The sequence below is a fragment of the Strix aluco genome, chromosome 12, assembly GCF_031877795.1.
Source record: "Strix aluco isolate bStrAlu1 chromosome 12, bStrAlu1.hap1, whole genome shotgun sequence".
Lineage (NCBI taxonomy): Eukaryota > Metazoa > Chordata > Aves > Strigiformes > Strigidae > Strix > Strix aluco.
Genome location: NC_133942.1, coordinates 5,147,573 through 5,172,583, shown reverse-complemented (window position 1 = coordinate 5,172,583; position 25,011 = coordinate 5,147,573). Strand labels below are relative to the sequence as shown.

General features: G+C 43.2%; 1 protein-coding gene across 3 annotated transcripts in view; it reads left to right on the top strand.

The window, feature by feature from the left end:
• The window catches only part of HCN4 (hyperpolarization activated cyclic nucleotide gated potassium channel 4), a 106,508-nt gene that overhangs the window by 7,318 nt on the left and 74,179 nt on the right, over positions 1-25,011 (top strand). For all 3 annotated transcript variants that reach the window (XM_074838023.1, XM_074838022.1, XM_074838021.1), the window contains exon 2: positions 22,713-23,136. In XM_074838023.1, coding sequence (XP_074694124.1) covers positions 22,713-23,136 — 424 coding nt within the window. The remainder of the gene's footprint in view (positions 1-22,712; positions 23,137-25,011) is intronic.

Genomic DNA, 25,011 nt, shown 5'->3' with positions numbered 1-25,011 from the left:
AACAATGATGCACCAGATTCTTGGGTTACTTTTCAGGCTTCAAAAGGAAACATGCTCTGCTTATTACAAACTCTCTACCCGTTTTCTCCCCAGCACCAAAGCATGACGCCTTCTGCCCCACTCTCTCCAACCTGTTGTTTTCCCCATCCCTCACTTCAAGTTTGTGTTTCTTATCCCATCACCTCCATTTTCTAGGCTTCTGGTGGCAGGTTGCTTGTCCAACCTGTCCTAGGTCCCAATACCCAGCTTATCATCTGATCACTGTTTTCCACCTCACCTTAGTTTTCAGTAGTGCCTCTCCTCCCCCCTCCACCCCCACCATGTTCCAGTTGCAGTATGTCACACTTGGCATTTTACTCAGTCCAGTTCCCTCCCTTGCCAGTCTCCATACTTACCCTTCAGGTTTTTTTCTGGGCAGGTCTCCCCAAATTAGTTTCCTCTCCCCTTCTATATATTCTTATTTGCTGTCGTCCCTCTGACTCTTCAAACAATCTTGGTTTTCTCAGCCCCTGCTTTCCTTCCTGATTAAAGAATGGATCGTCTTGCCTAGTAATTTGAAACCCTTCCACATTATCCCTCTTTTCATTCTTGGATGCTACCAGCCCAGCAATGTTTAGAGAACCTCTACCCATTTTTTATTTTTTAAACTTGAAATATCTCAATCCTTGGAGCTAAGCATTTAAAATGATGAATTAGTGTAGAAGCACAGTCTCCACTGCATTAGTGTGAAACAGATTTTATTTGAGGGAAAAATGTGTTTTCTAAAGGTGTTTATTGGTAGGCACACACAGAATCAGTGTAGGACTTTTCAGTACTGTTACAAGCAGGTAAATTTAAGCTTTAAGTTTTAACCAGTGTTATTCTGGTTAGTGCTTTCCCTTGCACTGAGTTTTTTCTGCTGTAGAGTCACTGCTGCTGCACTGAAATCCATTTTTTATGCAGATAAAAGAGTGATCTTTGTCTGGAGATAACATAGTGTCATTTTAGCTTGAAACCATTGAAATTTGTCTTTGTTTCTGATGTGTTATGAGCACCTCATTAGCAAGCCCATGAATCCCTCAGTTTGCTCTTGAAACCAACTATCTGAGCTCTCATCTCTGCCAGAGCATAGATTCTTCCTTTCTCTTATTTTTGAAGGCTGTGTTGGTGCCAAGGCAGTTATAGGTCAATTGAGTTATTGTTGGTTCTAATTGGCACCCTAACAAGCTATTAAATCAATTTACCTACAGATGAATGTCACTCAAAAAGAAAGGCCCAACTCCTTTTCTGTCTTTGAGAACTTAAAAAAAAACCATTTCCTCTGATGAATGTAAGGGAAAGGCCAGCCTGTAGGGAAGTGGCTAGTGAGAGATTTCACCCCTAAATGTTTATGCCACGAGGTGCATGGCTGAACAAGGTCCAGGCTGTTCCTGGATGCGGAGGGGTGAGACTCTTTCCAGAACTCCAGGCCAAGAGAAAGAATTAAGAAAATCACTAAATCTGACGAATGCTCTTATATATCCCTTTCCTGATTTGTAACAGAGCATGGGTTTATTTCCATGTGGAGAGACCTAAGTCCTCTTCTCCTCCTTTATTGGTTCTCAGTGTCCCACATGCATTCCTGTGACTGTTGATGCAGGTGTAGTATCCACAACCATCTTTCAAATCAGGCAGCACCCGGCTGGTGACATCACTGCCTTTTTGGTGGCCGGTGATCTATAACTTCATGAGATTTACTTGCTCTGTGTTGCAGAAGAGTCAGAGTTATGATGGTGAATAGGGTTGATTTAAGTTCTGTTCTGAAACGTTTAGATAACCTCTTCCTCTAGCAGGAGTACAGTGCTTATTCCCACGTTATCTGAGCATTTCTTAGTGAGACAGTTGTAAAACAGTCACTTTTCAGCCTACAAGTCAGGACATGGTTCTTTGACCAAGCAGCACTGCAAGTTCATCCTGGGGTCTCCAAATCAAAGCTGCTTTATATATGACAAGCAGTAAGAACTGCTCAGGTATCCTTGCTTAAGTGGGCAGTTTTTTTGGTGAAGCACAAGGCAGATGAGAACGCAGCTTGGCTCTGTGCAGCTCTACAGCTCTGCAGTGCTGACAGCACTAAAACCAGGGTTTTGGCAGCAGACAAAGCAGTTAGGACTCCAGAAACAGAGAAGAGAGAGCAGATGTGTGCTGGGCTAACAAGGTGCTATTGTAGAGACCTTTTTCTGCCCCTTTTCCATGTTGAATGGTTTGCTACCTGGGAAGTCCCTTTACAAATTGAAATTATTCATTCCGTGCAGTATATTCACAGTGGCTGACATCAAATATGGTCACCCCGTGCCTGGTATTAGCACCAGACTGTAGTAAAACCAGGCTGTTAACTCCTGAAGAGATGCTGCATGCAGCGAGGGAAGACAGCGCTGGTGAGAGCATCCAAAGGGGAATTCCAAGGTCAGCTTGAGGGCCCACCACTTGGCCATTATAGGGGCATGACTGTTTCCCCAGTGATGCATAAAAGCTAATCTCATTTGTGGTGACTCGTCCAAATGTGCTAATTAAGGATTTAAATCTCTGCTTCTTTGGATGGAGAGGTTGTCTGTGTTTATGCATCTATGTTAAAGAGCTTAGAGGCAGGAGAGGGGCTGCAGATTGCCAGCTGACTCTAGTGTAGGAGCTATAACTCCTTTTTTTTTTTTTTAATTTCACAGCTGTGCTCAGGGTTCTTATGACTGCCAGGAAATCCGTAGCTGTACAGTGAGTAACTCCTCATCCCTGTACACAGCTCCAGTGAGACAGTATGCAGAGGAGCTCTGATGGGATTCAGTTTTCCTGGTTGGAGCTGCTGAGCACTGTTACAGTATGATGCTCAGTTCCACCCCCTGTGTGTTTGGGGGATGGCAAACATAGAGAAGTGCATTTGGATTTGCCTGGGTGTGGGAAAAAAATGTCTTGCAAAGTTATCAGCGCTCCAAAGCTTGTGGGGGAGATAACAGCTGCATTCCAAAGACTCGGGGACTCCACATTAAGTCCCTTCCTCTCAGCCGTCGCTTCACACATGATTTCAGGGCAAGGTGCTAACTCATCACAGCACTAACATCAACCCAGTGCAATGTCTCGTCTGCAAGGGAACTGTGTGTGCGTGTGCCTACGTGCGTGTCTCTGGGGGACAGGAGGACATGGAGGCCCTGAATCCTCCAGCCCTGCTTTGCGTGTTCTCTCACCTCTGTCCACCTCTGTGACTAGGCTGGCAGGACAGTGCAGAGCACAGGGCAGTGGGCTGAGTGAGTGTCGTGACATCTTGGTGCTCTGCAGAGAAGCAGAAGTTGCATTAGGCATAGTGAAGCCGTGCAAAGGTGACATTCCCTGGTAGTGTCAGGGTTTGGACTAGCTCTCCCAACAGTCAGAATGATAACAGAAATGATAGTGATGACTGACCCTATGCAGCTTTTTTAACAATAGCAAACCCACTTTCATTAAGCACAAATTCTTGATGCTTGATCTTTCCCCCTTTGCTTTAAAGTACTAATGTGTGCACAAGTTATACTTCTATTAATAACAAGAGGAATATTTTTTTCCACCCCTGGTTTTCTGTGAATTGTGGGGCAGGCGGGAGAAAGGACCAGTCTAGGCTACAGATCATGATCTGTTCTCCTTGATGCCTATACAAACCATTTGTATCATTCTCCCATGCTCATTTAGCTGCAGATACACTTGATATCATCAGCAACGTATATCAGATAGAAGGACAAACTGGAGGGCAGGTCAGGCATCTAGTTTTGATCCTGTGAGCCATCCTGAACAGAATACTCTGTGCCTTGATTTCTCCAACTTTGACAAGGGGATGAGGGCACTGCCAAGGGCCATGGGAGTTGCTGTAGAACTCTAAAATATTTTAACATAGCAGAAGATGCCAGAGTAGATGTCAGCAAGGGTGTGGTTAATATCTACAAGGCAGTTTCATAAGCATTTCTTCATGATTATCTTTTTCTGTGTACTGCTGCAGATTTGGTTACATCTCTTGTCCATCTTTTGTTAGACCACAAAAATGAGTACTGTTAGGTGATTTCTGAATAATTAGTTCCTTTGTCTTAATAAGGAAACTGGTTACCAATGCCTGTACAGTTCCACGTATGGTGCATTTAGAACTAGGCTGGAAAAACATAGAAAAAAAGCCTGCACGGGGAGGGAGACAAGATTAATTTTACCTTTGTGTCCGTAAATGAGAATTGTGCATCCCCTGCATGGGGTTTGGAGATGCTCTAGAAAGAAAATGTTCCATCTTTTCCTCACCGGTTATGTGTATTGCAAGGTGTGCTACCCTTTTCTTTGGGAATATGTGACTCCTTGACTTCAGTAAACACTCCCGAATAAAGGGTCTGGCACAGGAGCTGGCAAGATGTCCGTCCTTTTCTGTGGTGTGGCAGCTTTAGAAAACATCCTCTAAGCTCACCGACTGTTGAATGTTTCGGATAATCTGTTGTGACCCTTTTAGTACAAACACAAGTGTGCTTCAGATGGTGCCAGCCGTGGCTGAGGTGATACACTGTGTATGCTATGGTTAGAGAGCAACTAGGCTTGTTCCACAGTTGGGAACTAGAACAAATGCCTGGGTCGAAGTCATACTTAAATTGAACTCCAGATTTGGCTGTGATGGTTGGCTCAATCCTGACTGCTATTGGAAGGTTTCTGGTCCTCAGTTTTGCAAAACCTCATGTAAAGTTACACTGTTTGGAGCTTCTCTTGGTGTCTTCCCATTACAACTGGGCTCCTGTGCTGTCTCTTTGCAGCACCATCACTCCACTCTCATCTACTCCTGATCCATCACCCAAATGGGGCGAATTCCTCTGGCTTCTTGTTGTCTACATATATTGATCGAAAGTTGGGCCAAAGTCTTCCAAACAAGGGTGGCTCTGCTGGTTGTGTGTTCCTTTTGCAGCATAAACAGGAATTTAGGCTAACAGTGGCAGATGTGGGTATGGCCTAGGGCTCCTGCTTTTGAACAGGGGATCCAGAAGCCTCATCTGCAAGTAAATTCACATAGCGAAATCTGCAGTGCAGACAAAAAAAGATTTGCCTTGACATCATCTGCCCTGCTCTGAGATCTGCAGTCAGTCAGGAGAGCAATGCACATCTCCCAGCCTCTCTAGCTCAGTAGAATTAAGGCTAAGCTTCATCATGAGCTAATGCAAGCTGTTTCCACCCCAAATAATTGGCTGCTGGATGGCTTTGTGTCTGTCTAAGCATTACTGCATGTGGGTGGATGTGTTATGTGTGTGTGAATGAGTCTGCTTCGGAAATTAATACATAACATCAGGGGTGCATCTAATAATACAATACCTTGTGAGTGATGTGGATGCGAGAAGCGTAAAACAGAGCTGTGCCTGTCAAACATCTGTACAAAGATCACTCTCCCTGGTACCACAGGATGATGATTCCCACATCCAGCCCATCACTACCTCTTTTTTGCTCTTCCTCCTACCCTAAAACACCTTAGATGTCTTTCCCGTCCTCTGTTTCCCATAGCCAAAATTTAAAAGCAGGGAAAAAAACCCAGTGAAATTTCTCAAAAGCTCAATCCCCCAGTCAGCACAGCCCTCTTTGCAGGGCAGAGCACCCCATGGTGAATAGGAAATGACAGAGGTGTCGGCTTGTCCGTAGAGATGGAAGACAATGCCTATCCGTGAGCACAGCTGTTGGAGACACTGATGTACAGAAGTCATGCATGACTTGGGGAGTCGGGAGATGTAACCCCTCTGGGACTTGGCAGCTGTTATAGGGTATTATTTTCACAAGGCTGAGCTGTTCTTAAACACTTCCTCTAGTGTAATCATCACACACACATTTTCTCAGTAATGGCAGGCCATCAGCATTTCTTTCCAGTCTTCTTAGATAAGATGTACAGAGACAAGCTGTGAAAGAGCTGTACAAGATGCCTTGACGTTAGTCATTCACATTTCCTCAGCTTGGCCCACGAATAAGCTTTAGGCCTTGCTTTCTGTACACATCCTTGTGACTGAGTTTTTTTCAGGGAAAGAGCACCTCTCAAAAGTAAGGACAGGTGAGGGAAAACTTGTGCCTGCCCAAACTTGGACATATGGTTTGCTATATGTCCAGCTGTAATGGTTCAAGGTGGAGCATAGCTTTCTGACAGCTGGTCACTAGAGGAGGGGAGACAATTCTTCACAAGCTCTTTGAAAACTTGTGTTTCAAAGGAAAAATATACATGGTCCTGGTTACCTCAGAAAGCGGAAGGGAGGATAATAAAAAAAAAAGGTAGTTTTCTAGTAATATAAACTACACTGATCATTCAAAATCCATGGCTGTTGACAGAGCAGACTACTAGCCTTTACAGGCAGCCAGATAACACTGCAAGTAATTTTAGTCCAGTTTAAATGGTGTGCTTCAGCTTGATTCATCCCCTGCCCAGAAGCAGTAGTTGTATGTTGTTCTGCTGTGTACTGAGTAACTGCTGCATTTCACCTCAGCATTAGCCTTGCTGTAGTGCTGGGTAAAATTATTTCTCCACACACTGGGGTTCTTGTGGATGCAGAAGGGTCTTTGAAATGTCCTTGAAATTAGTTTTTATCAGTAGACGTATGGAGCCAAATTCCTTGGTGAGAATCCATTGCAGCTAGTGGGGGTGACACTGGGAATCAGTTGTACTCCGTGGAGCAGCTTCTGGCCTGTCTCTCTTGTATATGTACCTCTGAGGCACATACGGGCACTGTGTCTAGCACTGTCTGAGACCTGCTAATATTGCACTACAGTGAGAGATACCAGATTACATTCACATTTTGATGTTTGTGGAACGGATCTTCAAAGCAGAATTAGTGAGGCTAGCTCTCTGTTGCTACAGTGGAAGTATTTTAGAGCACTGAATTTTCTGCTCTTCACCCACAAAATAGGTATTTCTGATTTAATGATGTCTTTTGTAAAGAGATCCCTAATTTACAATCTGAATATCTAATGAGCTAAAATGTTTTTGGATATACTTGAGAGCAGAGCTAATGTGCTATCTGCTTTTCCTGAACTCCAGTGAAAGACCTTCTGCTGTTCCTCACTGAAACCAAGCAGTGCTGAGGATGTTGGCTCAAGTGACTTGCAGAGTTTTTTTCCAGGTGCCCTCATCACGGAACCATCTTTATACTTCTCTTTCTCAGCCTTCCTGAGATCTGAGCCAGTTGGACTGAGTCATATCACATGTATTTCTGGTGGGATGAATTTGAAAGAACACAGAGGAAAACCCTAGCTTTTGCCTTACTACTAAGCTTACTTAAACAGAAGGACTAGATAACTAAAAAGAAGGAAAACATAGAAATCATGTAATCAAGCATTATTGAAGTGCACAAGTTCCCAGCTAATTTACATAATATGCTAGCACATTCCTGCTCCTGCTGAAATCAAAGGTTAAATCAGTGCCTGCTGCAGTGGCCTTGAAATTGGGTCCTGTATGTGTAGAAGTATATTTCATGTTTTACAGAAGAGGGCCTTTGAGAGTGCATTCTTGCGTTGCTTCTTGAAAAAGCTGGAATTCATTGAGACATTGCTGCCGTCCTAGGTACCCAAAAAAGGGCAGGGGACTGTCTTGCCTCTAGGCACCACAAGCAAAGGATAAGACATCTCTTTTCTTTTGAGACACAAAATTTAAAAGTCTGGAATAGTCTTTTGTGGCTCTAACTTTCAGTACCCAGAGCATGTTGAGGTTCTTTTAGGGTTTCTTCTTCCAGACTCGGGACCAGAAGTACATTTTTCTAGATTGGTGAGAAGGGATGTGGCATCTGCAAAGTGCCATTGCCCATCTTGCAGTTGCATGTGCTTCTCTGCGCTTCAGTCATGAATAGACCCTGTCCTCACCAAAAGAGGAAAAGAAAAGAGAGCTCTGTGATGAGTGCCTGCCTTGAACTAAGAGGTTTTAAAATTTTAAAAAGGTAGATTTAAAATATACACTTACAACTCATCTGTCAGTGGTATCTGCACCATAAATAGGCAGGAAAGTGCTTGAATATCACTGCCTTGGATATACATATCACCTGTCCTGCTATCCTTTTGGTAACTGTTTACTGTGTCAACAAAACTATTTGCATGTTTCAGTTATACCTGACGTCTGTGGTAATTATATTGGTCATATGTCCAAAAATCTTTAAAGAGACTGTTATTTCACATTCACTTTGTAGCATGTCTGAGCCCTGATGCTGAAGTGCAAATACAGGGTTTTTTTCATTATTTATTGGCTTTTCATGACTATCATATCTGCGCTGTCCCAGCTGTTTGTAGAAATAGCTTTGTAATATTTCTGTGAAATAGCAAGGATATATATTCCCATTTTATATCTGGAAAACTAATATACAGAGAAACTACATTAATTTCTAGTGAGTTGCTCACAGAATCTGAACTTGAGTTGTGTAGACAGCACAAGTAGTTCCTTAGTGACAGGATTGTCCTACCTTTTTCTGCAGTGTCCCTCTAGGTAGGATGGAAACTGGCAGGCTGGAGCCTCCTTGTTATGTATTGATGGAAAATGGGTTGCATCAATCTGAATATATTTCTGAAACAACTTGTTTCTGGCAGGTTGTTCATTCTAAAAATATATTTATTTCTAATTGCTGAGTGGAATGCTTAATGAATTCTTCCTTCCCAAGAACAATTAATCAAAGAAATGATTTAGGGCTGGCACTTGCTCCCCCAGGGCTCAATGCCTGTGTTCCATTGACTTAAATAGAGCAGATCAAGTCCAGCCCATACGGGAAAAGATTTATCTAAGCATTTTTTAATGGTGCCCATCACTATTTGTCTGGATGTCTCTGGCAGAAAAGTACTATATGTATTGGAGGAGCAGCACTGGATGTTGTAGTAGAGTTACAGCAAGCTGCTGTGTTTTGCAACCGGTGTTTTCCTGTTTTGAATATTTTTTGAAGAGAGGTATTATGCAAACTCCCATTGACTGTAATGGGGATACGGAACAGTAAGGAAAGAAGGAGCTGCAGTTGCAACCTGCTCTGGAAAGTTTCTTGACTGGAACAAACATCTGGAGAGGACTGTGTGGGTCACTGAAACCCTGCAACATAGATTAGAGCTTTGATAAAGGAGAATCCCCACCACACCACAAAGAAATCCGCTTTCTACAAAGGATCAAAAGTCAGAAATTTGCAGTGTGTCCTGGAAAGAGTGGTAGAGATCCGTCAACATCCTGCGTCTTGGCAAAAGCCAGATACATGTTAAGTGAAAATGCCCAGATCCCCTAGCATATGGTTCCTTTACAGGAGTGTTATGTAGCACGTTCCATGGCACACAGGAAGATGAAAAGCCAAAATGGCTCCTACCATTCTGACATGAGGGGAAAGGCCTTATATGCCCTGAATGTGGCCACTGAATTTTTTATATTCTGTATAATTGGTGATTCAAAGCATCCTCTTTGGGCAACAGTGTCTGACAGTATCCTTTCTAGAGGAGAACATATTTTAAATGTCCAGTTTCTGAGGTTTTCATTCTCCTATCTGAGAGTATGCACCAAGTCCTCCTCATTTTCCCCAAGCCTCCTGCTGCCCTTGAGCTTTTGCTGGGTTTCCTCATTTCAGTCAGTTCAATGCAGAACTGTTTGTGGGGACAATAAATACTAGTTTCTCAGAAACTGAAAAGGGCTTTGGAGCTCCTTGCATAAGGAGCTGCCTTTCTGTGGAGCTGAAGTGCTAAGTTGTGAGCTGAGTTGAGTGCCCTTAAGACACTTGAGTGGATGTCAGGATTCCCGGGACTCTCTTCTCCCTTCTGCTGTGGACCTGCATGTGAGTGGGGCACTCAGGAAACAACTGCGTCTCCGTGCCTCAGTTTCCTCAGCTGGCAGATGCTAAGACTCAGCCACCTGCCATAAAGTGCTTTGAGGTGAAAAGGAAAAAATCTCTTGTGAGCTACATACTGTTTCAGTACATGCAGTAATTAATTCAGCATCCGATGTTTGGAGGGGATAGTGGATTCATGTGGATGCCTTAGGTAAGCATAGCCTTAGCACGGTATGTTTCTTCTGAGACCTAAAATAATCAGAGGCAATTGGACTTTGTTTTTTCCTTAATTGCTGCATTTTTAGAAGGTGATTCATCTCTTGTCTGGGGTCTCGGATACCTGAATAGCCCCAAGATCCCAGCAGCATTAGTCTTTTTGAGGATTCATTGTGCTCCAACCCAGCCTGAATAACTCATTGCGAACAGGAGTCTGATGTTAGCAGCAGGAGAGTTGAGGAGGAAAAATATTTTCTGCTTTTGAAACTGAAACACACATAGTCACTACCTCGTTAACATTTTAGATGTCTTACTCCCTTCCATCCCCATCTTCTCTTCCCCACAGAAAGAGGCTTATGGCTGGCACATCGTGTTGAAGCTTGTCTGAAACATTGACGCCAGCATTAACATTTCCCACCAGGGCTGAAAGTAATGATGTAAATCACTGTTGTTCTGTTGATTCCCCTGAAGTGATACTGATCGGTAGGAACTGAGATTTGGAAACAGTACAAAATATGTACTCTATCCATCCCAATCCATGGTCCTTATACATTGCTCCTTTGGCACTTCCTCAGCCGCTAACACTTGATACCATACTTCTGTTCACAGACTAGGCAGAAAATTTGCACTAGAGTTGCCATCCCTGTTGGCCAAAGTGTTTTTAACCCAAAAGCAATGCCTGTTAAAGAAGGCATGGAATGAACTCTCTCTTCCAGGTCTTCTTACCCCTGTGCTGTGTAACCACTAGGTCTGTGATGAAGTGTCCTTGTCAGGGATGAAAGCTACGTACAGGCAACACGTTCTGTCACTCTGGCTTTCTCTCTCCTCAGTGAGCACGTGGTTTAGGAAGTTTTGAGCCTTTAGAGTAACACAACTTTGAATATGATCATTACAGCAGACCATTCGAAAACCCCAAACTACCTTCTATTACCTCTTTCTGGCAGCTTTTTGAATTCCCATCCTGCCATTAAGCAGGAAAGAGGTTGAACTTTTTCTCCCTGCTCCATCTGGCATATCCAGGGCTCACGCAGAGTGGTAGGAATAAGCGTGCATGGGTGCTGAAGTCTGGCAGATGCTGTTGCTTGTCTCAAACATAAATCCTAGTAACTCTGAGTTGAAGAGAGCACGTGTGCCTTACCCTACAAGCAGAGATGTATGTCACTAAGTCAGTTGCCTCATGTAGCTGAACGACAGCTGCATCAGGTTCAGGTTTGATCCATCCTCAGGCACAGGGACCTCTCCCTCTGTTTTTTGGTCTTTCATCATAAGGTAACTGGATGTAAATGGCCAGCTGCTCAGCTAAACGACATACATAGTTGTTTCTAAGGCTGCTTAAGCCCACTGGTGACCTGTGTGGAGACGGTTGTCCTGGTGGTGTATGGTTCAAAGGTTATGGTGGGTACCCCAAACCTGGGTCTCTAGGAGCTTCTATGAGAGCCTGGATGTTGTAGTAAGAGACTTACTGTTTCACCCTGCTTTCCATTTGGGGAGACTGGAGCTGTGATTCCTAATCATCACCAAGCTGTGGCATAGCAATACCTAGGAGGAACATTTTTAGCATCTCAGATGGCTAGAAGTCTTTTTCTCAGCCTGGCAGATGACTTAGCTATCTGCTGCATGCATTTATCACCTCTTTGTGGACTACTGGAGAGCACGAGGGCATAAATTTGTCAATCCAAACAAAACAACAGCTAGCGGAAAGCAGAGCAATGCCCCCTCCACTGTCCACCACTTTCTAAACTCTGATTCTTATCTAGTTATGGGACTCTCTGCCCTATTTTAGTGTTTAATTTAGTGGTGGGGCTGACATCCTCATCTCATGTAAATTCATATTATGTCAAGAGAGCCATGTTAGTTAAGAATCCAGCCTCTCATCTTTGTAACTTACCAAGAAGATAAATTGGTGGAAGATACCTGTTCCATCAGTTGGTGTCATATGTCATCTGCCACTCTTGCGGTAGCATTTACACTGAACTAATATACACACGTACATATATCTGTATCATCTGTACAGGTGTAAAGTCTGTACCTGCAGCACTGAATCCTGTGAGTGTGAGCCGCTGTTAATACTCTGACAAGTAAAGGTGAAAGATCAGATTCAGAGAAGTAGTCTTTGAAACCTCTACCTGGATGTCTCCGAGAATTTGGAGTTTGGTCACTCTGAAATAAGATACAGTTGCTTTCCTTCATATACTTGGGTACAAATCAAACCCTTGGCCCAATATTGCTGCTTTTTGAGACAATTCAGAACTCCCTAGTGCTGATCTACCTTTCTAACAGACTGCCCGAACATTTGAATTTGTCTCATGCTAGATGTTGGATATGGGCCAGGGCCTGAACTTCATCATGTCACAACTTAAGCATGTCTTAAGGCTTTAGTCCTTCACATTCCACAACATATTCATGATGACTTGGAAGCTGCAGCCTTTATTGATCTATCCGTCTCTACAACAACAACATATAGCATGTTTCCATGGCAATAGGTCCCCCTAAAGGGGCTTCCTTCCTTTCCTCAGTATATTGGTCTTTTTCATTATTAAATCATCACAGATAAATGCACACAGAGGAGGGTCAACCTCTGGATCAATGGACAGCAAACAAAGAGGAACGTTTCCATATTCATACAAGTGAGAGATTTCAGAAGATCAATCAATGCAGAATTGCCAGGCTCTTAGCATGTCAGCTCATACATAATGTATTCTGGGAGCTCTATGAAATCAATACACATCTAACGCGTTGAAAAGCTTTGGGATTCAGCGTGGGGGGGTGGGGCAGCAGAGAGGGGAATCAAGAAATGTTTATGAGTGCAGTAGGGTGGGATATGAAGAGAGGGTTAATCTCGCTGGCCCAGGCTTTCTGCCATGAGTGTAGTTTTGGTAAATGCTACAAAGAGAAAATTGTACTTAATTCTTTGACTCTGGGAGGTTGTGGTGTTGCAGGTTGCTTCTGATAAAGTTTGATGAGACAACCACAGAGTGGAACACATCTTATACACTGATGTGGCTCTGTAGCAGGTAATCCCAGACCACCAGCCGCTGGTGTGCGATCTATCTATACCTTCCCTTGACAGGGAGCCTGAAATGGTCTAATGTCCCACCTGTAGGGAGAGGAGTCCCTCCAGACAGGTTAGAGCTTGGTTTGCCTGTGGTTGCATGACCTGGTTTCCTTCTAGAGGAAACTTGTGCTTATAAATCTCCCACTAAATCTGCACCATATTATCTTCCAATGGTGTCTCCAGCCACTGCTGCAATGAATTTCCACTGCAGAACAATTTATATCTTTGATCACCTCAGTGGTGCTATGAGAACAACAATAAATTGTCTAGGTTCAGTGTGTAAATGTTCTTCCTTTGGGCCTTCAGAAAAAGAGGGAATAAGCTTTCCTACAGGTAGTACCCACAAAAATTTCACTGCTTTTTCAGCTTGTTACAGGGGAATTCTCCATGAGCTAGTACTAGCTCTACCCAGGCAAGTGAGAAAATATTACTAATGCTGGTTTTAGTCGGAAATGGGATGTGTGCTCTATTGGCCTCCATACTTCAAATTTAGAGCTGGAACAAATGCAGTCTCTTGTGGCTATCTGTTTCTGTCTGTGTGTTCCCCAAAGGGGGAAATGAAATCTTGTTTATTTTTACTTTTCTGGGAAGATTGGGTTCTAAGTATAGATTTAAGATATGGTTTAATTTGTTAGGTTGGTATCAGCAGGCAGGAAAGCACCAGGAGTTGAGAGTGGTCAATTGACTACTTCGTGCAGAATTCACCATGACTTTTCTTATTCTTGTGACATGTTTATGTTTCAGCATTATTGGAATTGAAGTGCAGGAGCATATTGTTTCTGTGTGATACAGTATGTCTGTGGACATAGATTGAAGTGTTCCAATACATTTGCATTTATTGAATGGCAGATTGCACATAAAACTCTTGAAAATGCTTATACAATTTCTATTAAGCACACTGCAGGGTTAGGTGGTAGACATTGACTTTACAGATTAGATGTCTAGAGTTTTCATTATCCCAGGACACATGCAAACCAGGCAGCAGCACTGTAGCCTCCATGAACTTCTCTGTCCTGACATGCCTCAGCCTGTACTGAAGTGACAGGTTTGCTCAGTCTCCATGAAACTGAGCTTAGTGATACCACTTGCTGTGTAGTTCACATACACCGTATGGCATTTGAAGGAACTTGAGTGAAAGATAGCACTATCTAGTAGTTAGAGTGCTGTTGTCCTAGCCAAGTCACTTAAATTCTATCAGCAGCAGCTTCCCTGTCTGAGTGAAAGTTAAATACACTTATGAGAAGGGGTGTCATCAGCTCTTTGGGATAAGGTTCCATTTATTTTTTTACATGCTTGAACAATATTTTTAATGTGGTTTTGGTTCATGACTGGCACACTTCAGTGTGAAGATAATACGAAGTGCTTAGGTTTTCTGAGGCAGCAAAACAGGAAACAGTGAAGTTCCAACAAAGTTGCAGAATGTCAGGGCTATCTGCCTTGGCTGATTCACAAAGCCTGTTTTAAACTAACTAGGTTGAGGCCATAGAAATGTCTCTGTCTTGATAATTTAGTTTTTGTGCAGGACAATCACCACCAGTTTCTTGGTGGCTCCTCTAGCAGCTCCTGTAGGCAATGCTGAGTGTCCCAGCTATCCCAAAGAGCCCTGGAGGAGAGATTTCCCTGGAGGTCCCAGCAAGTGGCATGTTCTTCCTCCCTGCAGAGACTAGAGCCCACACGAGGCAAAAGCTTTGCCATTTCTCCTTAGCTAATACTTGATGAAAAAGGCAACTTCCCTTGTAATGAGCTCATGTTGCATTTTGCAGTTTTTAACCAGAGCTGGTGGGAGGTGCAAGGTCCAAGGCTTTTATAGTCGTGGCAGTAGAAGCCGGGGCTCCTCTGAGGGGGCTGCCCACTGCGGTGCTGTCTGTGGTCCACTCTGACCACGCTGGCAGCAGGGGCTGTGTCAACAGCAACCAAACTCAGTGTCTATTCAGAGCATTGAGCTGTTTTGTAGTTCAGACTACCCTCAACATAAAGTCTGCTTTACTAGTCCTCAATTCTTTTGAATTCTGTAAAAATCTCCATCACATAGAATCATAGAATGGTTTAGGTTGGAAAGGACCTTTAAAGGTCGTCTAGTCCAACCCCCCTGCAATGAGCAGGGACATCTACAACTAGATCTGGTTGCTCAGCTCTGACCAGCCTGGCTTTGAATGTTTCCAGGGATGGGGCATCCACCACCTCTCTGGGCAACCTGTGCCAGTGTTTCACCACCCTCATTGTAAAAAATTTCTTCCTTGTATCTAGTCTAAATCTACACTCTTTTAGTTTAAAACCATTACCCCTTGTCCTGTGGCAACAGGCCCTGCTAAAAGTTTGTCCCCATCTTTCTTATAAGCCCCCTTTAAGTACTGGAAGGCCGCTATAAGGTCTCCCTGGAGCCTTCTCTTCTCTAGGTTGAACAACTCCCAACTCTCTCAGCCTTTCTTCATAGGAGAGGTGTTCCAGCCCTCTGATAATACTTGTGGCCTCCTCTGGTCTCTCTCCAACAGGTCCATGTCTCTCCTGTGCTGAGGACCCCAGAGCTGGACACATCACTGCAGGGGGATCTCACAAGAGCGGAGGAGAGGGGGGGAACTCCCCCCTCGACTTGCTGGCCACACTGCTCTTGATGCAGCCCAGGGTATGGTTGGCTTTCTGGGCTGTGAGTGCACATTGCTGGCCCATGTCCAGCTTTTCATCCACCAGTACCTCCAAGTCCTTCTTGGCAGGGCTGCTCTCAGACCCTTCACCCCTCAGCCTGTGTTGATACCGGGCTTGCCCCAGCCCATGTGCAGGACCCTGTACTTGGCCTTGTTGAACCTCATGAGGTTCACACAGGTCCACTTCTCGAGCTTGGCCAGGTCCCTCTGGGTGGTCCCCCTGGATGTCACGCAAATCTTTATCTCCTTAAGAAGCCTGACAGTATAGTGGGTATATTGTAGGTATTATCAAAGAACTAATAATCTAAGCTAACCCATATTGATATAATGCATTATGTTTTGTAAGTTAAAGAAAGGGCATAATTCATAATGTACTATGTTATAATTGGTTAAATGCATCAATGCCTCAAATGTGTTGTTTGGAAATTGTCAAGTATTATAGCTGGAATAAAAATAACACTAAGTAATGTTTATATTTATATTTTTACAATGGAAAAGAAAGGAAAATTCCCCTTTGCTGCTACTGGTCAAATTACAGGATATAACATGACTGGAAACCTCTTCTGAAACTAGACAACCATATTTTCTGGATAGTAGTTCTACCTTTAAATAAGTTACTTAAATGTTTAGTATCTCATAGCCTATCTAGTTGTAATATAGGACGATAATACTTTCTTAATTATGTGTGTTGAGATTTAATTAATGTATGGACATTACTTTGAAAAATGTTGATTATTGTTTAATAATGTAGTATTAGATTTAAAAATTGATGATAAGGAAGCCATAAAAAAGCTAACATGCTACCTTGCTTGGACTGCAAATGCCATTTTAAAGTATTGCATAAGCAATAGCTTTCTTAATTTTCCACTCACCAAAATCCAGTAATTATATTTTAAGGTAATAATATAAGCATATGTGTTAAACTCGAAGCACAGTATGGAATTCTGCACCATTCAGAGGGGATTAGGTGAGCAATTATGTAGATTGGGGATAATCTAAGTCAAAGGCTAAATACAGACCTTGGAAAATATCTTGCCTCAAGTAAAACTGACAGCTGAATTCAGTGAAAATTTTGTCAAAGACAACACATGTGTTTTAAGAAATCTAGACGCAAAGTGCTCCAAGGCATACACCTTGTTTGCAGCAGACGCTGTACTGTGAGATATCCCTAATCATACACCTGCTTATGCAAGCACTTAAAATTCATCACTAGCTAATAGTCCTTTTGCTCCTGATAGGAAAGTTAATCACATGCAGAACTGTATCCCATCTTAGTAACTCACTGAGAGCGCTTACACTCTGACGCCCAGCTGAGGCATCGTGATGACTATGGCAAAGAAAAATGAATATTTCAGACTACCAGCTGTACAGGGCTCCCAGTCCTGCCTCCCTACTGTCCTCACGAGGAGGTGGTTGCAACATCTTCCAGACCCATAGGTGCAAGTAATCCAAGTGCAGCCTTTAACCGCTGTATCAGCCCTGGGTGTGTCTCCACTGTCTTATTTTCTATGTCTTTGCACAGTAACAACAGGCAGTGAAGTTGAATTTGGTGCAGCCCATGTTCTGTAACAGACAGGGACAACCACGGCTGAATGAGAAACAGCCAGCGCTGCCGAAGCAGGCACCCAGGGAATTCTAGAGGAGGCTGGGACACAGCAGAGCTCTTTTCCTCATGCTGTCGTAATGCATGGCTAATTATCAGTGCTCTCAGGGGTTTTATTCAGGATGGCAGAGGATACATATTATTTGCATAGATTGGTCAGAAGGAATTAAAACTGTTTATCTTATTCTTTAGCTAGGTCCCCCTAATCACTTCCCATTATATAGCACGCAGAATATTTTTGTAAGTAATTTGACTCTTTTTTTGGTGGGTATTCATTTCAAAGAGGTTTTCAAGTGCACAGGTATTTGAATAACTCCCTATAAATAAATGAATTCTTCTAGCAATTGAATTCTTGGACTCGGTAGCGGTTAAGTGTCCTTTAGTGTGTTTAGGAGCAATGAATCACCATGTTCCTCCTATTATCTCTGTGAATAATGCAAAGTTTGTAACTCTCCAATAGAAATACGCCTACTCATCTCTGGGAGAAGTAATGCTTCCAAAGACGGGGAAGGATGTCGTCCTGCTTTTTCTCTTTCGCTCTCCTCAGTGTTCAGATACCCATGTGAATGGCTGCTTTCTGGACTAAACTTTCCTCCTACTGTTGCTGCTCCAGCCACACTGACATCCGCTAATGCTCTTTACAAAAGATGATTTCTATTTCTAGCCTGACTAGCAGTCCTGGGAATTAAAGCGCGACCTCCTTCCTGTCAGGATAGTTGCTGGTGAGCACAGCAGTGTGTAATTCAACATGCAATCCAGAGCGGGGGAAGGGAGCTGCGCTCCGGAGAAAAGGGCAGAGTTTCATCAGCTTTGTGAAGGAATAATGTAGCAGTTCCTCCCCATGGAAAGCAGAGGCTGGGGATGTCATTTGTGACTCAGTAGGTGGCACTCTGTTTCTTGAGTCAGCACCCAGCCGGTGCTCCTGCCTGGGCTTGGGAAAGCAATTGGGTTTGTCTTTGGTTTTGGTTTTAGCAAGATATGTTCATTAAAGATCTGTTCTTGTAAGGTTAGGAAGGTTGGCCACGGTGTCTGAGCTAAATTCTGTCACTGGTGAGAATATCCTGGCTCCCTGGCATTTTCAGTTAGATGCATTTTTATATTTGCTTCCTCTCTGTGCACTTTCAGGCAGCGCCTCAGTTCAACCCAGAGTTGGCTGCCTTTCAGCAGAAGCTGAAAACATCCAAAAAGCTTTTTTAATTTAGAGATGAGGTTGCTCAAGTCTGTTTTCTCTTGACAGTGCAAACACTACAGAGCAAGAACAGAAGTTAAGGCCACAGATGTGCCCCACTCAGGGGCAGGTTTTGGCTTGCCATACTGACACAGTGATGCTGACGGGTCTAACCTCTGCAGTTCACTGTTGTCTCTCCAATTGGTCACAGTCCTTCCTGAGCTCATGCACTATAATTGGTTATACTGCATCATGGAATAGTTTTGAAAAATCAAGGTTTATTTAATTAAAAAAATGACATCCGAAAGCAATATTCTTAGCCTGCTGTTACATTATGCACTAGACAGAACAGAAAGATGATCTAACTTTCTGGTCAAAAACCACAAACTAATACCTACAAAGCGTACATACTGTCAAATCAACTGAGTGACACCAACTATGCTTAAAAAGTGTGTATTCTTGAAGTGTCTTTGCCACACTAATTCTCAGATGCATTCTGTTACAACTAAATAATATATTAGGAATGAAAAGATCAGAGATAGTGGTGTTAAAATGTGATTTTCAGATCTAAGAATCATGCATAGAATAGGATGTAGTATAAAAAACTAGTATGTTTGAACAACACATCTGGTTTATATAGTGCTGGCAGTTCCCTGTGCTGTGAACTGTTCAGTTGCTCTGAGTCAACTATAATAAAACAATACATTCATATTAATTTTTTATGTAGGCTTTTGAAAACAGGAAGAGAAGTAAGAAGAAAACAGGGTATCAGAGGAAGATGTCCATGAGATGCATCTCTGTTAAACTCTTTTTCAAGTCATATGAATAGTTCCAGATCTGGTTAGACTCAAGAATCAAATTCAGATCCTAACCCTTATTTAGCCTCAGACTTCTGTGGATGAATCCCATTCTCTTAATTTTGCCATGAGGCTTCTCTATCTGCAAGACAGGGATAATAACTGTCTGCCTCTCGTGGGTACAGCGGAGCCAATTTCATCACTCTCAGCTCTGTGGAATCCCTGGGTGAAAGGAACAACAGAAGTACGGAAAACATGGGTTATTAATAGCTGGTGCTTGCCCTTACATACATCACATGCACCGTTAGTCATTCTGGCCAATAATTTACAGGGAATGAAAAGATGTCCCTCAGTGTAAATACAAAATGACACACGGATGATATTAGACCTCTGAGGTGTTGCAGTCCCTGAGAGTCTTTCCAGTCTAAATCTAGTGATGCCATCCTGAGCAGATCATACTTCATATGGGTAAAATTAAAATGTGCAGGAGCTGTGGAATCTTAATAGTTAAATTTTTACTTCTAGGCAGTTTACTTTGTAAAGGCAGTTGAATTTCCTGTGCTGGAATTGGTGTACAGACCAAATTCTTGGTGGTTTTCAGCTTTTTCTGCCTCCATCGTAGAGTCCGAAGGTTATTTCCTCCCTGACACCTTGGATACCCTTTTATTAGCAGGGGTGTATTGGATACAAAAGTTTTGTAAGTGATGGCTTTAAAGGTCAGAACTGAGGGGAGCCCGTGACAATAATCTTGAGGCACTAGTACACCCTTGAGGAGAACTGTGGCTTAAGAAACACATAGCAATGAATTTTAGCACTTCATCTTTGCTTGCCCACATTGCAAACCATGATTCTCTGTGGGCAGTTCAGCAGTAATAGGAGACTGGGACTGAAGAGCATGTGTGAAGTGAGTTTGAAGATCTTAGAACTGGAATAGCAAGAAATGTTGTAAATCAGGATGCAGGACAGCTGAGCGCGGTGTGACCATGCTTGACTATAAGAGACTGGGGTAGCAGGAAGTGCTATAGTCAGGCAGAAAGCATTTTACTGGGGTTGTGTGTGTAGAAAACATCTGACTTAACTGTGAGCCATCCTAGCCACTGTTGTCATTGTTCCCAGTTGCTACTAAGTATTGAAATCACCAGCCAGCATAAAAATAAGAGGCACAAGAATCCAAAGATCTCTGGAGAAAGCCACTTACCTTTACATCTCTGCATGTCTGGCCATGTCTGTCTCATGCCATTAATTTGAAACTTGGGGAAAATAATTTTCTTTGTGCATATCTCCTTCTGTATCCCCTAAGGCAAATTAAAGATGGCTGGGAGGTTATTTATTTTTGGTAATAATATACACACTGCTTCCAGACTTCCTGCTATTGTGTGATTATCTAGATTAATTGACTAGGAAAGCTGCAGCATCATCTCAGGCCCTTAATAAGGAAGACCGCAACATGGATTTATACGGTATTAATGCATATTACTGTGTGACACGGCCTTGCTCTTAGAAGCTATGGACAGATCTCATTGCTGACTGTCTACCAGCACCAACTGTAGCTTTATGCTAAGTGAAGGATTGCATGCTACCTTGCCTGCAGGGGCATGGCACCTTGAGAGCAAGAAAGAGAGAGTTGATGACATTTTTAGAAACCTCATTAGTGGATAACTTTGCTCATACTGAAGTCAGTTCCCATCAGTACACCTCTGCTGAATGTTTCTGAGCATTGCTAGTGTGCTGCTGGTTTGTGACCCTATCTGTACGTGTGTAATAGCTGGAATCTTAAACATGCTTTTAGGTGCATTAAAGTGTTACATTCTTAACAGGGAGAAAGAATCTATACAAAGAAGGCTTTTAAGGCATATTCTGCCCTTTTTGTTTTCCTGCTGAGAGTTTAACGAATCGGTGTAGTTGCCTCACTGTAGTGATAACTGTTCTGCAGCAGCTCAGTCTGGTCCAAGGCCCAGGCTTAAGCTGAACAACTCTTACCAAAGATAGATTTTGAGGCTCTTTAAGGCAAATCTATTTCTCCTAAAACATTTCAGTGATTTTGACTGTAATCTGTCAGACAGTTAGAGAAGCAGCTTGTGTGTGTCATTCTTCAGCAAACTCAACAGTTTCTTCCGTTACATCATCGTAAATCCAGAGTCACTCTGTTGACTTCACTGCTATTGAGATGACTGGTTTAAAGGAAGGCTCAATTCTCTCCATTGCATTAACTTGCTGTCACCTTTTTTATGGTCTAGAACATTAGGCTTATTTGGTACTCAAGAGATTAATGATAATATAAACACCATGCTAATTTGTGTGACTGACTGGAAGAGCCACTGAAGCTTTCTGAATGTTCAGGTTTAAGCAACCAAACCCGATAACCATTTTTCTCTGTGTACTTTGCTCATTTGCTGTGACAAGTGCATCTTAATACAAGTTAATTATGATACCTCACAATATTATAGTAGGTGCCCTGTAGTATACAGTGTAGAGCTGATGAAATCTTGGCAAGGTGAAACCACAATACATTGGCATCTCTACACATGAAACATCTGGAGGGAACTGGAGCACCACAGTGTTGGACAGTGAGGCTCCTTTGTGAGATTCCTCAGCAAAGTATGAGACCCAGAGAAGTTCTTAGTCCTCACTCTGAGTGAGTTGTGGCAACACTGTGTGATTGTGTATCTTTTACACTGATACCTGGGGAAAATCTTAAAAAATGCCAAACAAATAAGTTAGAAACTACATTCAGACAGTGTGTGCCTTCAAAAACAAAAATGAGTGTTGTTGTAAGGCCCACTGGATAATATTGACTTGCCACTAAAGTGAAGATAAGCTTCTTGGAGACTGCTTCATGGAACAGTAGTTAAATGTTCATTTAGAAATTAAATAGATATTTCCAGGCACATGACTCTGAGCTTTACTGATCATTTCTGTATAACACAAGAATCTATAGAGTGTGGGCTAAACTCCTGAAGTCCAGGCTCAGCGTAAGCTTAGCTTAGCAAGAAATCTAAACTGAACACTGTGGATCACAGCATGGTCTCCAGTTCTATCCTGGTCCCAATTCTATCAGTGCTAGCTACTTCTAAAGAAGGAGCAGGAGGTAGGAGCAAGCCTGATGACTTGAACCCCAAAGAGCTTTATTGTCATATAAACTCTGAGGCCTTCCAAATACTTGTTCTCTCTCTCTCTTTACGTAACAGTCGCTGTAGTAACTGCAAGTATGTCAGTCTTTTCTTGGGTGGCTCTGAAGTCCTGATCGAAGTTTTCAAGTGGGCATGTCCAGAAATTCCTTTCTGAACCCTCTAAGCCAGAAGATAAGTGTTCCTATGATCTTAAGTAGTTAATTAGCAGCTTGTGCACTCTGACTACATGAGGCAGACTAGCAGAGCATAGGGAATGAATGACAGTAGAGATGTATAAAGCACATTAGCTCTGTTGACCTGGGCTCCCTGATCTCCCACTCTATAGCTGATCTCACATGTCTTTGTCTTGCTGTCCAGGTTTTATTGGGATTTGACCATGCTGCTCCTGATGGTAGGGAACCTGATCATCATCCCTGTGGGCATCACTTTCTTCAAGGATGAAAACACTACCCCATGGATTGTCTTCAATGTGGTTTCGGACACGTTCTTCCTCATCGACCTTGTCCTCAACTTCCGAACAGGCATTGTCGTGGAGGACAACACGGAGATCATCCTAGACCCGCAGAGGATCAAGATGAAGTACCTGAAGAGCTGGTTTGTGGTGGATTTTATCTCCTCCATCCCCGTGGACTACATCTTCCTGATTGTTGAAACCCGCATTGATTCTGAGGTGTACAAGACAGCCCGGGCACTGCGCATCGTGCGCTTCACTAAGATCCTCAGCCTCCTGCGGCTGCTGCGGCTCTCCCGGCTCATCCGCTATATTCATCAGTGGGAGGAGGTGAGCAGAGGCTGTGATGCACTTGCATCCTAAATCTTTTCTCCACTTATGCTGGTATTACACAAAAGTGCTTTCTTTGGATGCCCATTCTTCTACTTTATCCCAGTGTGAATGCTAAAGAATTGTGTCTTGATTCTAATGCTTTGCTTTTAGCAGGTTCCTGAGAGGGCCTTCAGCATATTGTTGCTTAGTCACTTGAGACTGTAGTATCTGCTTCACGATCATAATATATATAATCTGTGGAGATGATGTGTGAGCTGGGAGGAGAGTAAGTCCAGGTGGACCCCCTGCAGGAAGTGTGTAGTTACAGAGCTGCCTGTGACAGGAGCAGTTAGCCAGACAGCGGGGTCTTGCTCCTTCAGAGCCCCAAAAGGTCCAGAAACAGCTCCAAGGAAAGGTCTAGAGACAGCTGATCTACAGAACCTGTGGCATTTGTTTACCCAAGCATCTTCTTCTTTTACATGCTTATCTCTTGAATAAATGGCTTGGTGATGTATTTATAACCTTCTTGCTTTCTAAATTCTCTGCCACTATGTTAAGGGGAAGAGGAAAGAAGAGCAATCTTCCGTCAAATAGTGTCTGTTTAAAGACATAAAGATCTGTTGAAAATCGAGAGCCCCACTACCCCTGGACCCTGTGCTGTTCCCAGGGGAGTTCCAGTACGCAGGGTAAGCCTTCAGGCCTACTTGTGAGTGAAGCCACAACCTTACAAGTAGCTTGAAAATTAGTTATTTTTTCCTGTCTCCGTGCTCTCCAAGGCAGAGAGAAAGCTCCCTGCAGCACATGTCAGGAGCATATTTTCAGGACAAGGAAATCTGGTCAAGGCAATTTCATCTTCCTCCCCATAATTTCTCCTCTGCTTTGGAGCAGACCCTGATGCAGAGCATGATCTAATGCAGAGTGTGCTCCTGGGAATGTGAAGGCAAAGCAGCCATGCAAGTCATGGCTAGATTGCACCAAGCTGTCAGAACGCTAATTCATGATAGAGCTGAACCGTTTCCTCTTTCCAGCATCAGACTCGGAGGGAGAGCACTGGTGCATACTTTACAAATTTAAGGCTTCATCTTTTTGGTGTTATAATTTGTGACTGCTTCACTGACAGCAGAGCATAATGCCTTGTTGCAGTTTGGGATGACATTGTGCAAGGTGCTGTACAGATGTATATGGAGAGATGGCTACAGCCCTGAAGAATTCACTACTAGGTTAATTTGCTTCATTGCACAGTCAGACAGAAAGAGCACAGAGAGATGGAGATAAATAAAGCAAAAGTGTCCTTCCCGGTGTGACTCAGTAAGTCAGAGACTGAGCAGAGCAATGAAATATCTCCAGGTCTGTTGTCTTGTCCCTTGGTTGCATTACTTCTCTGTCCTCTAATCCAAGAACGCTCAGGAAAGGCGAGTTGGTGGCTTAGGCTGTTGTTAAAGTAGCTCCCTCATACAGATTTATGTGTAGCCACAGCAGTGTAGAGCTCCGTGCTTGCTTGTCTCTGCTCCTTGACTTCCTTTCCATAAGGTGGTTAAAGAGGATTTAAGTATATTTGCTGTTGCTTGTACTGAAGTTGTTTTAAAAAATAATGAAATGAAAGCAAATCGGCGCCCTTTCCCTGTCTTGCTTCTCATGCAGTTTGACTGAGCAGCCATTTCTAGTTTCAATCTCGCAATACGAATTGGTGGGGCATTTTTCCGTTTTGCTGGCTGTCGTGGGTACCAGGGACCAGCACAGCCAGGCGCTCTCCGGATCCCCCCTGAAGAGCAGATTCCCTGGAGTGATGCAGTGCTGCAAGTGGAAGGGACAGATGGTGTTGGATTGCAGTTTGAGACTGCAATGCAGACTCTGTTATGCATTGCAGAGCCCAGCAGAGCAAACATGATAGTC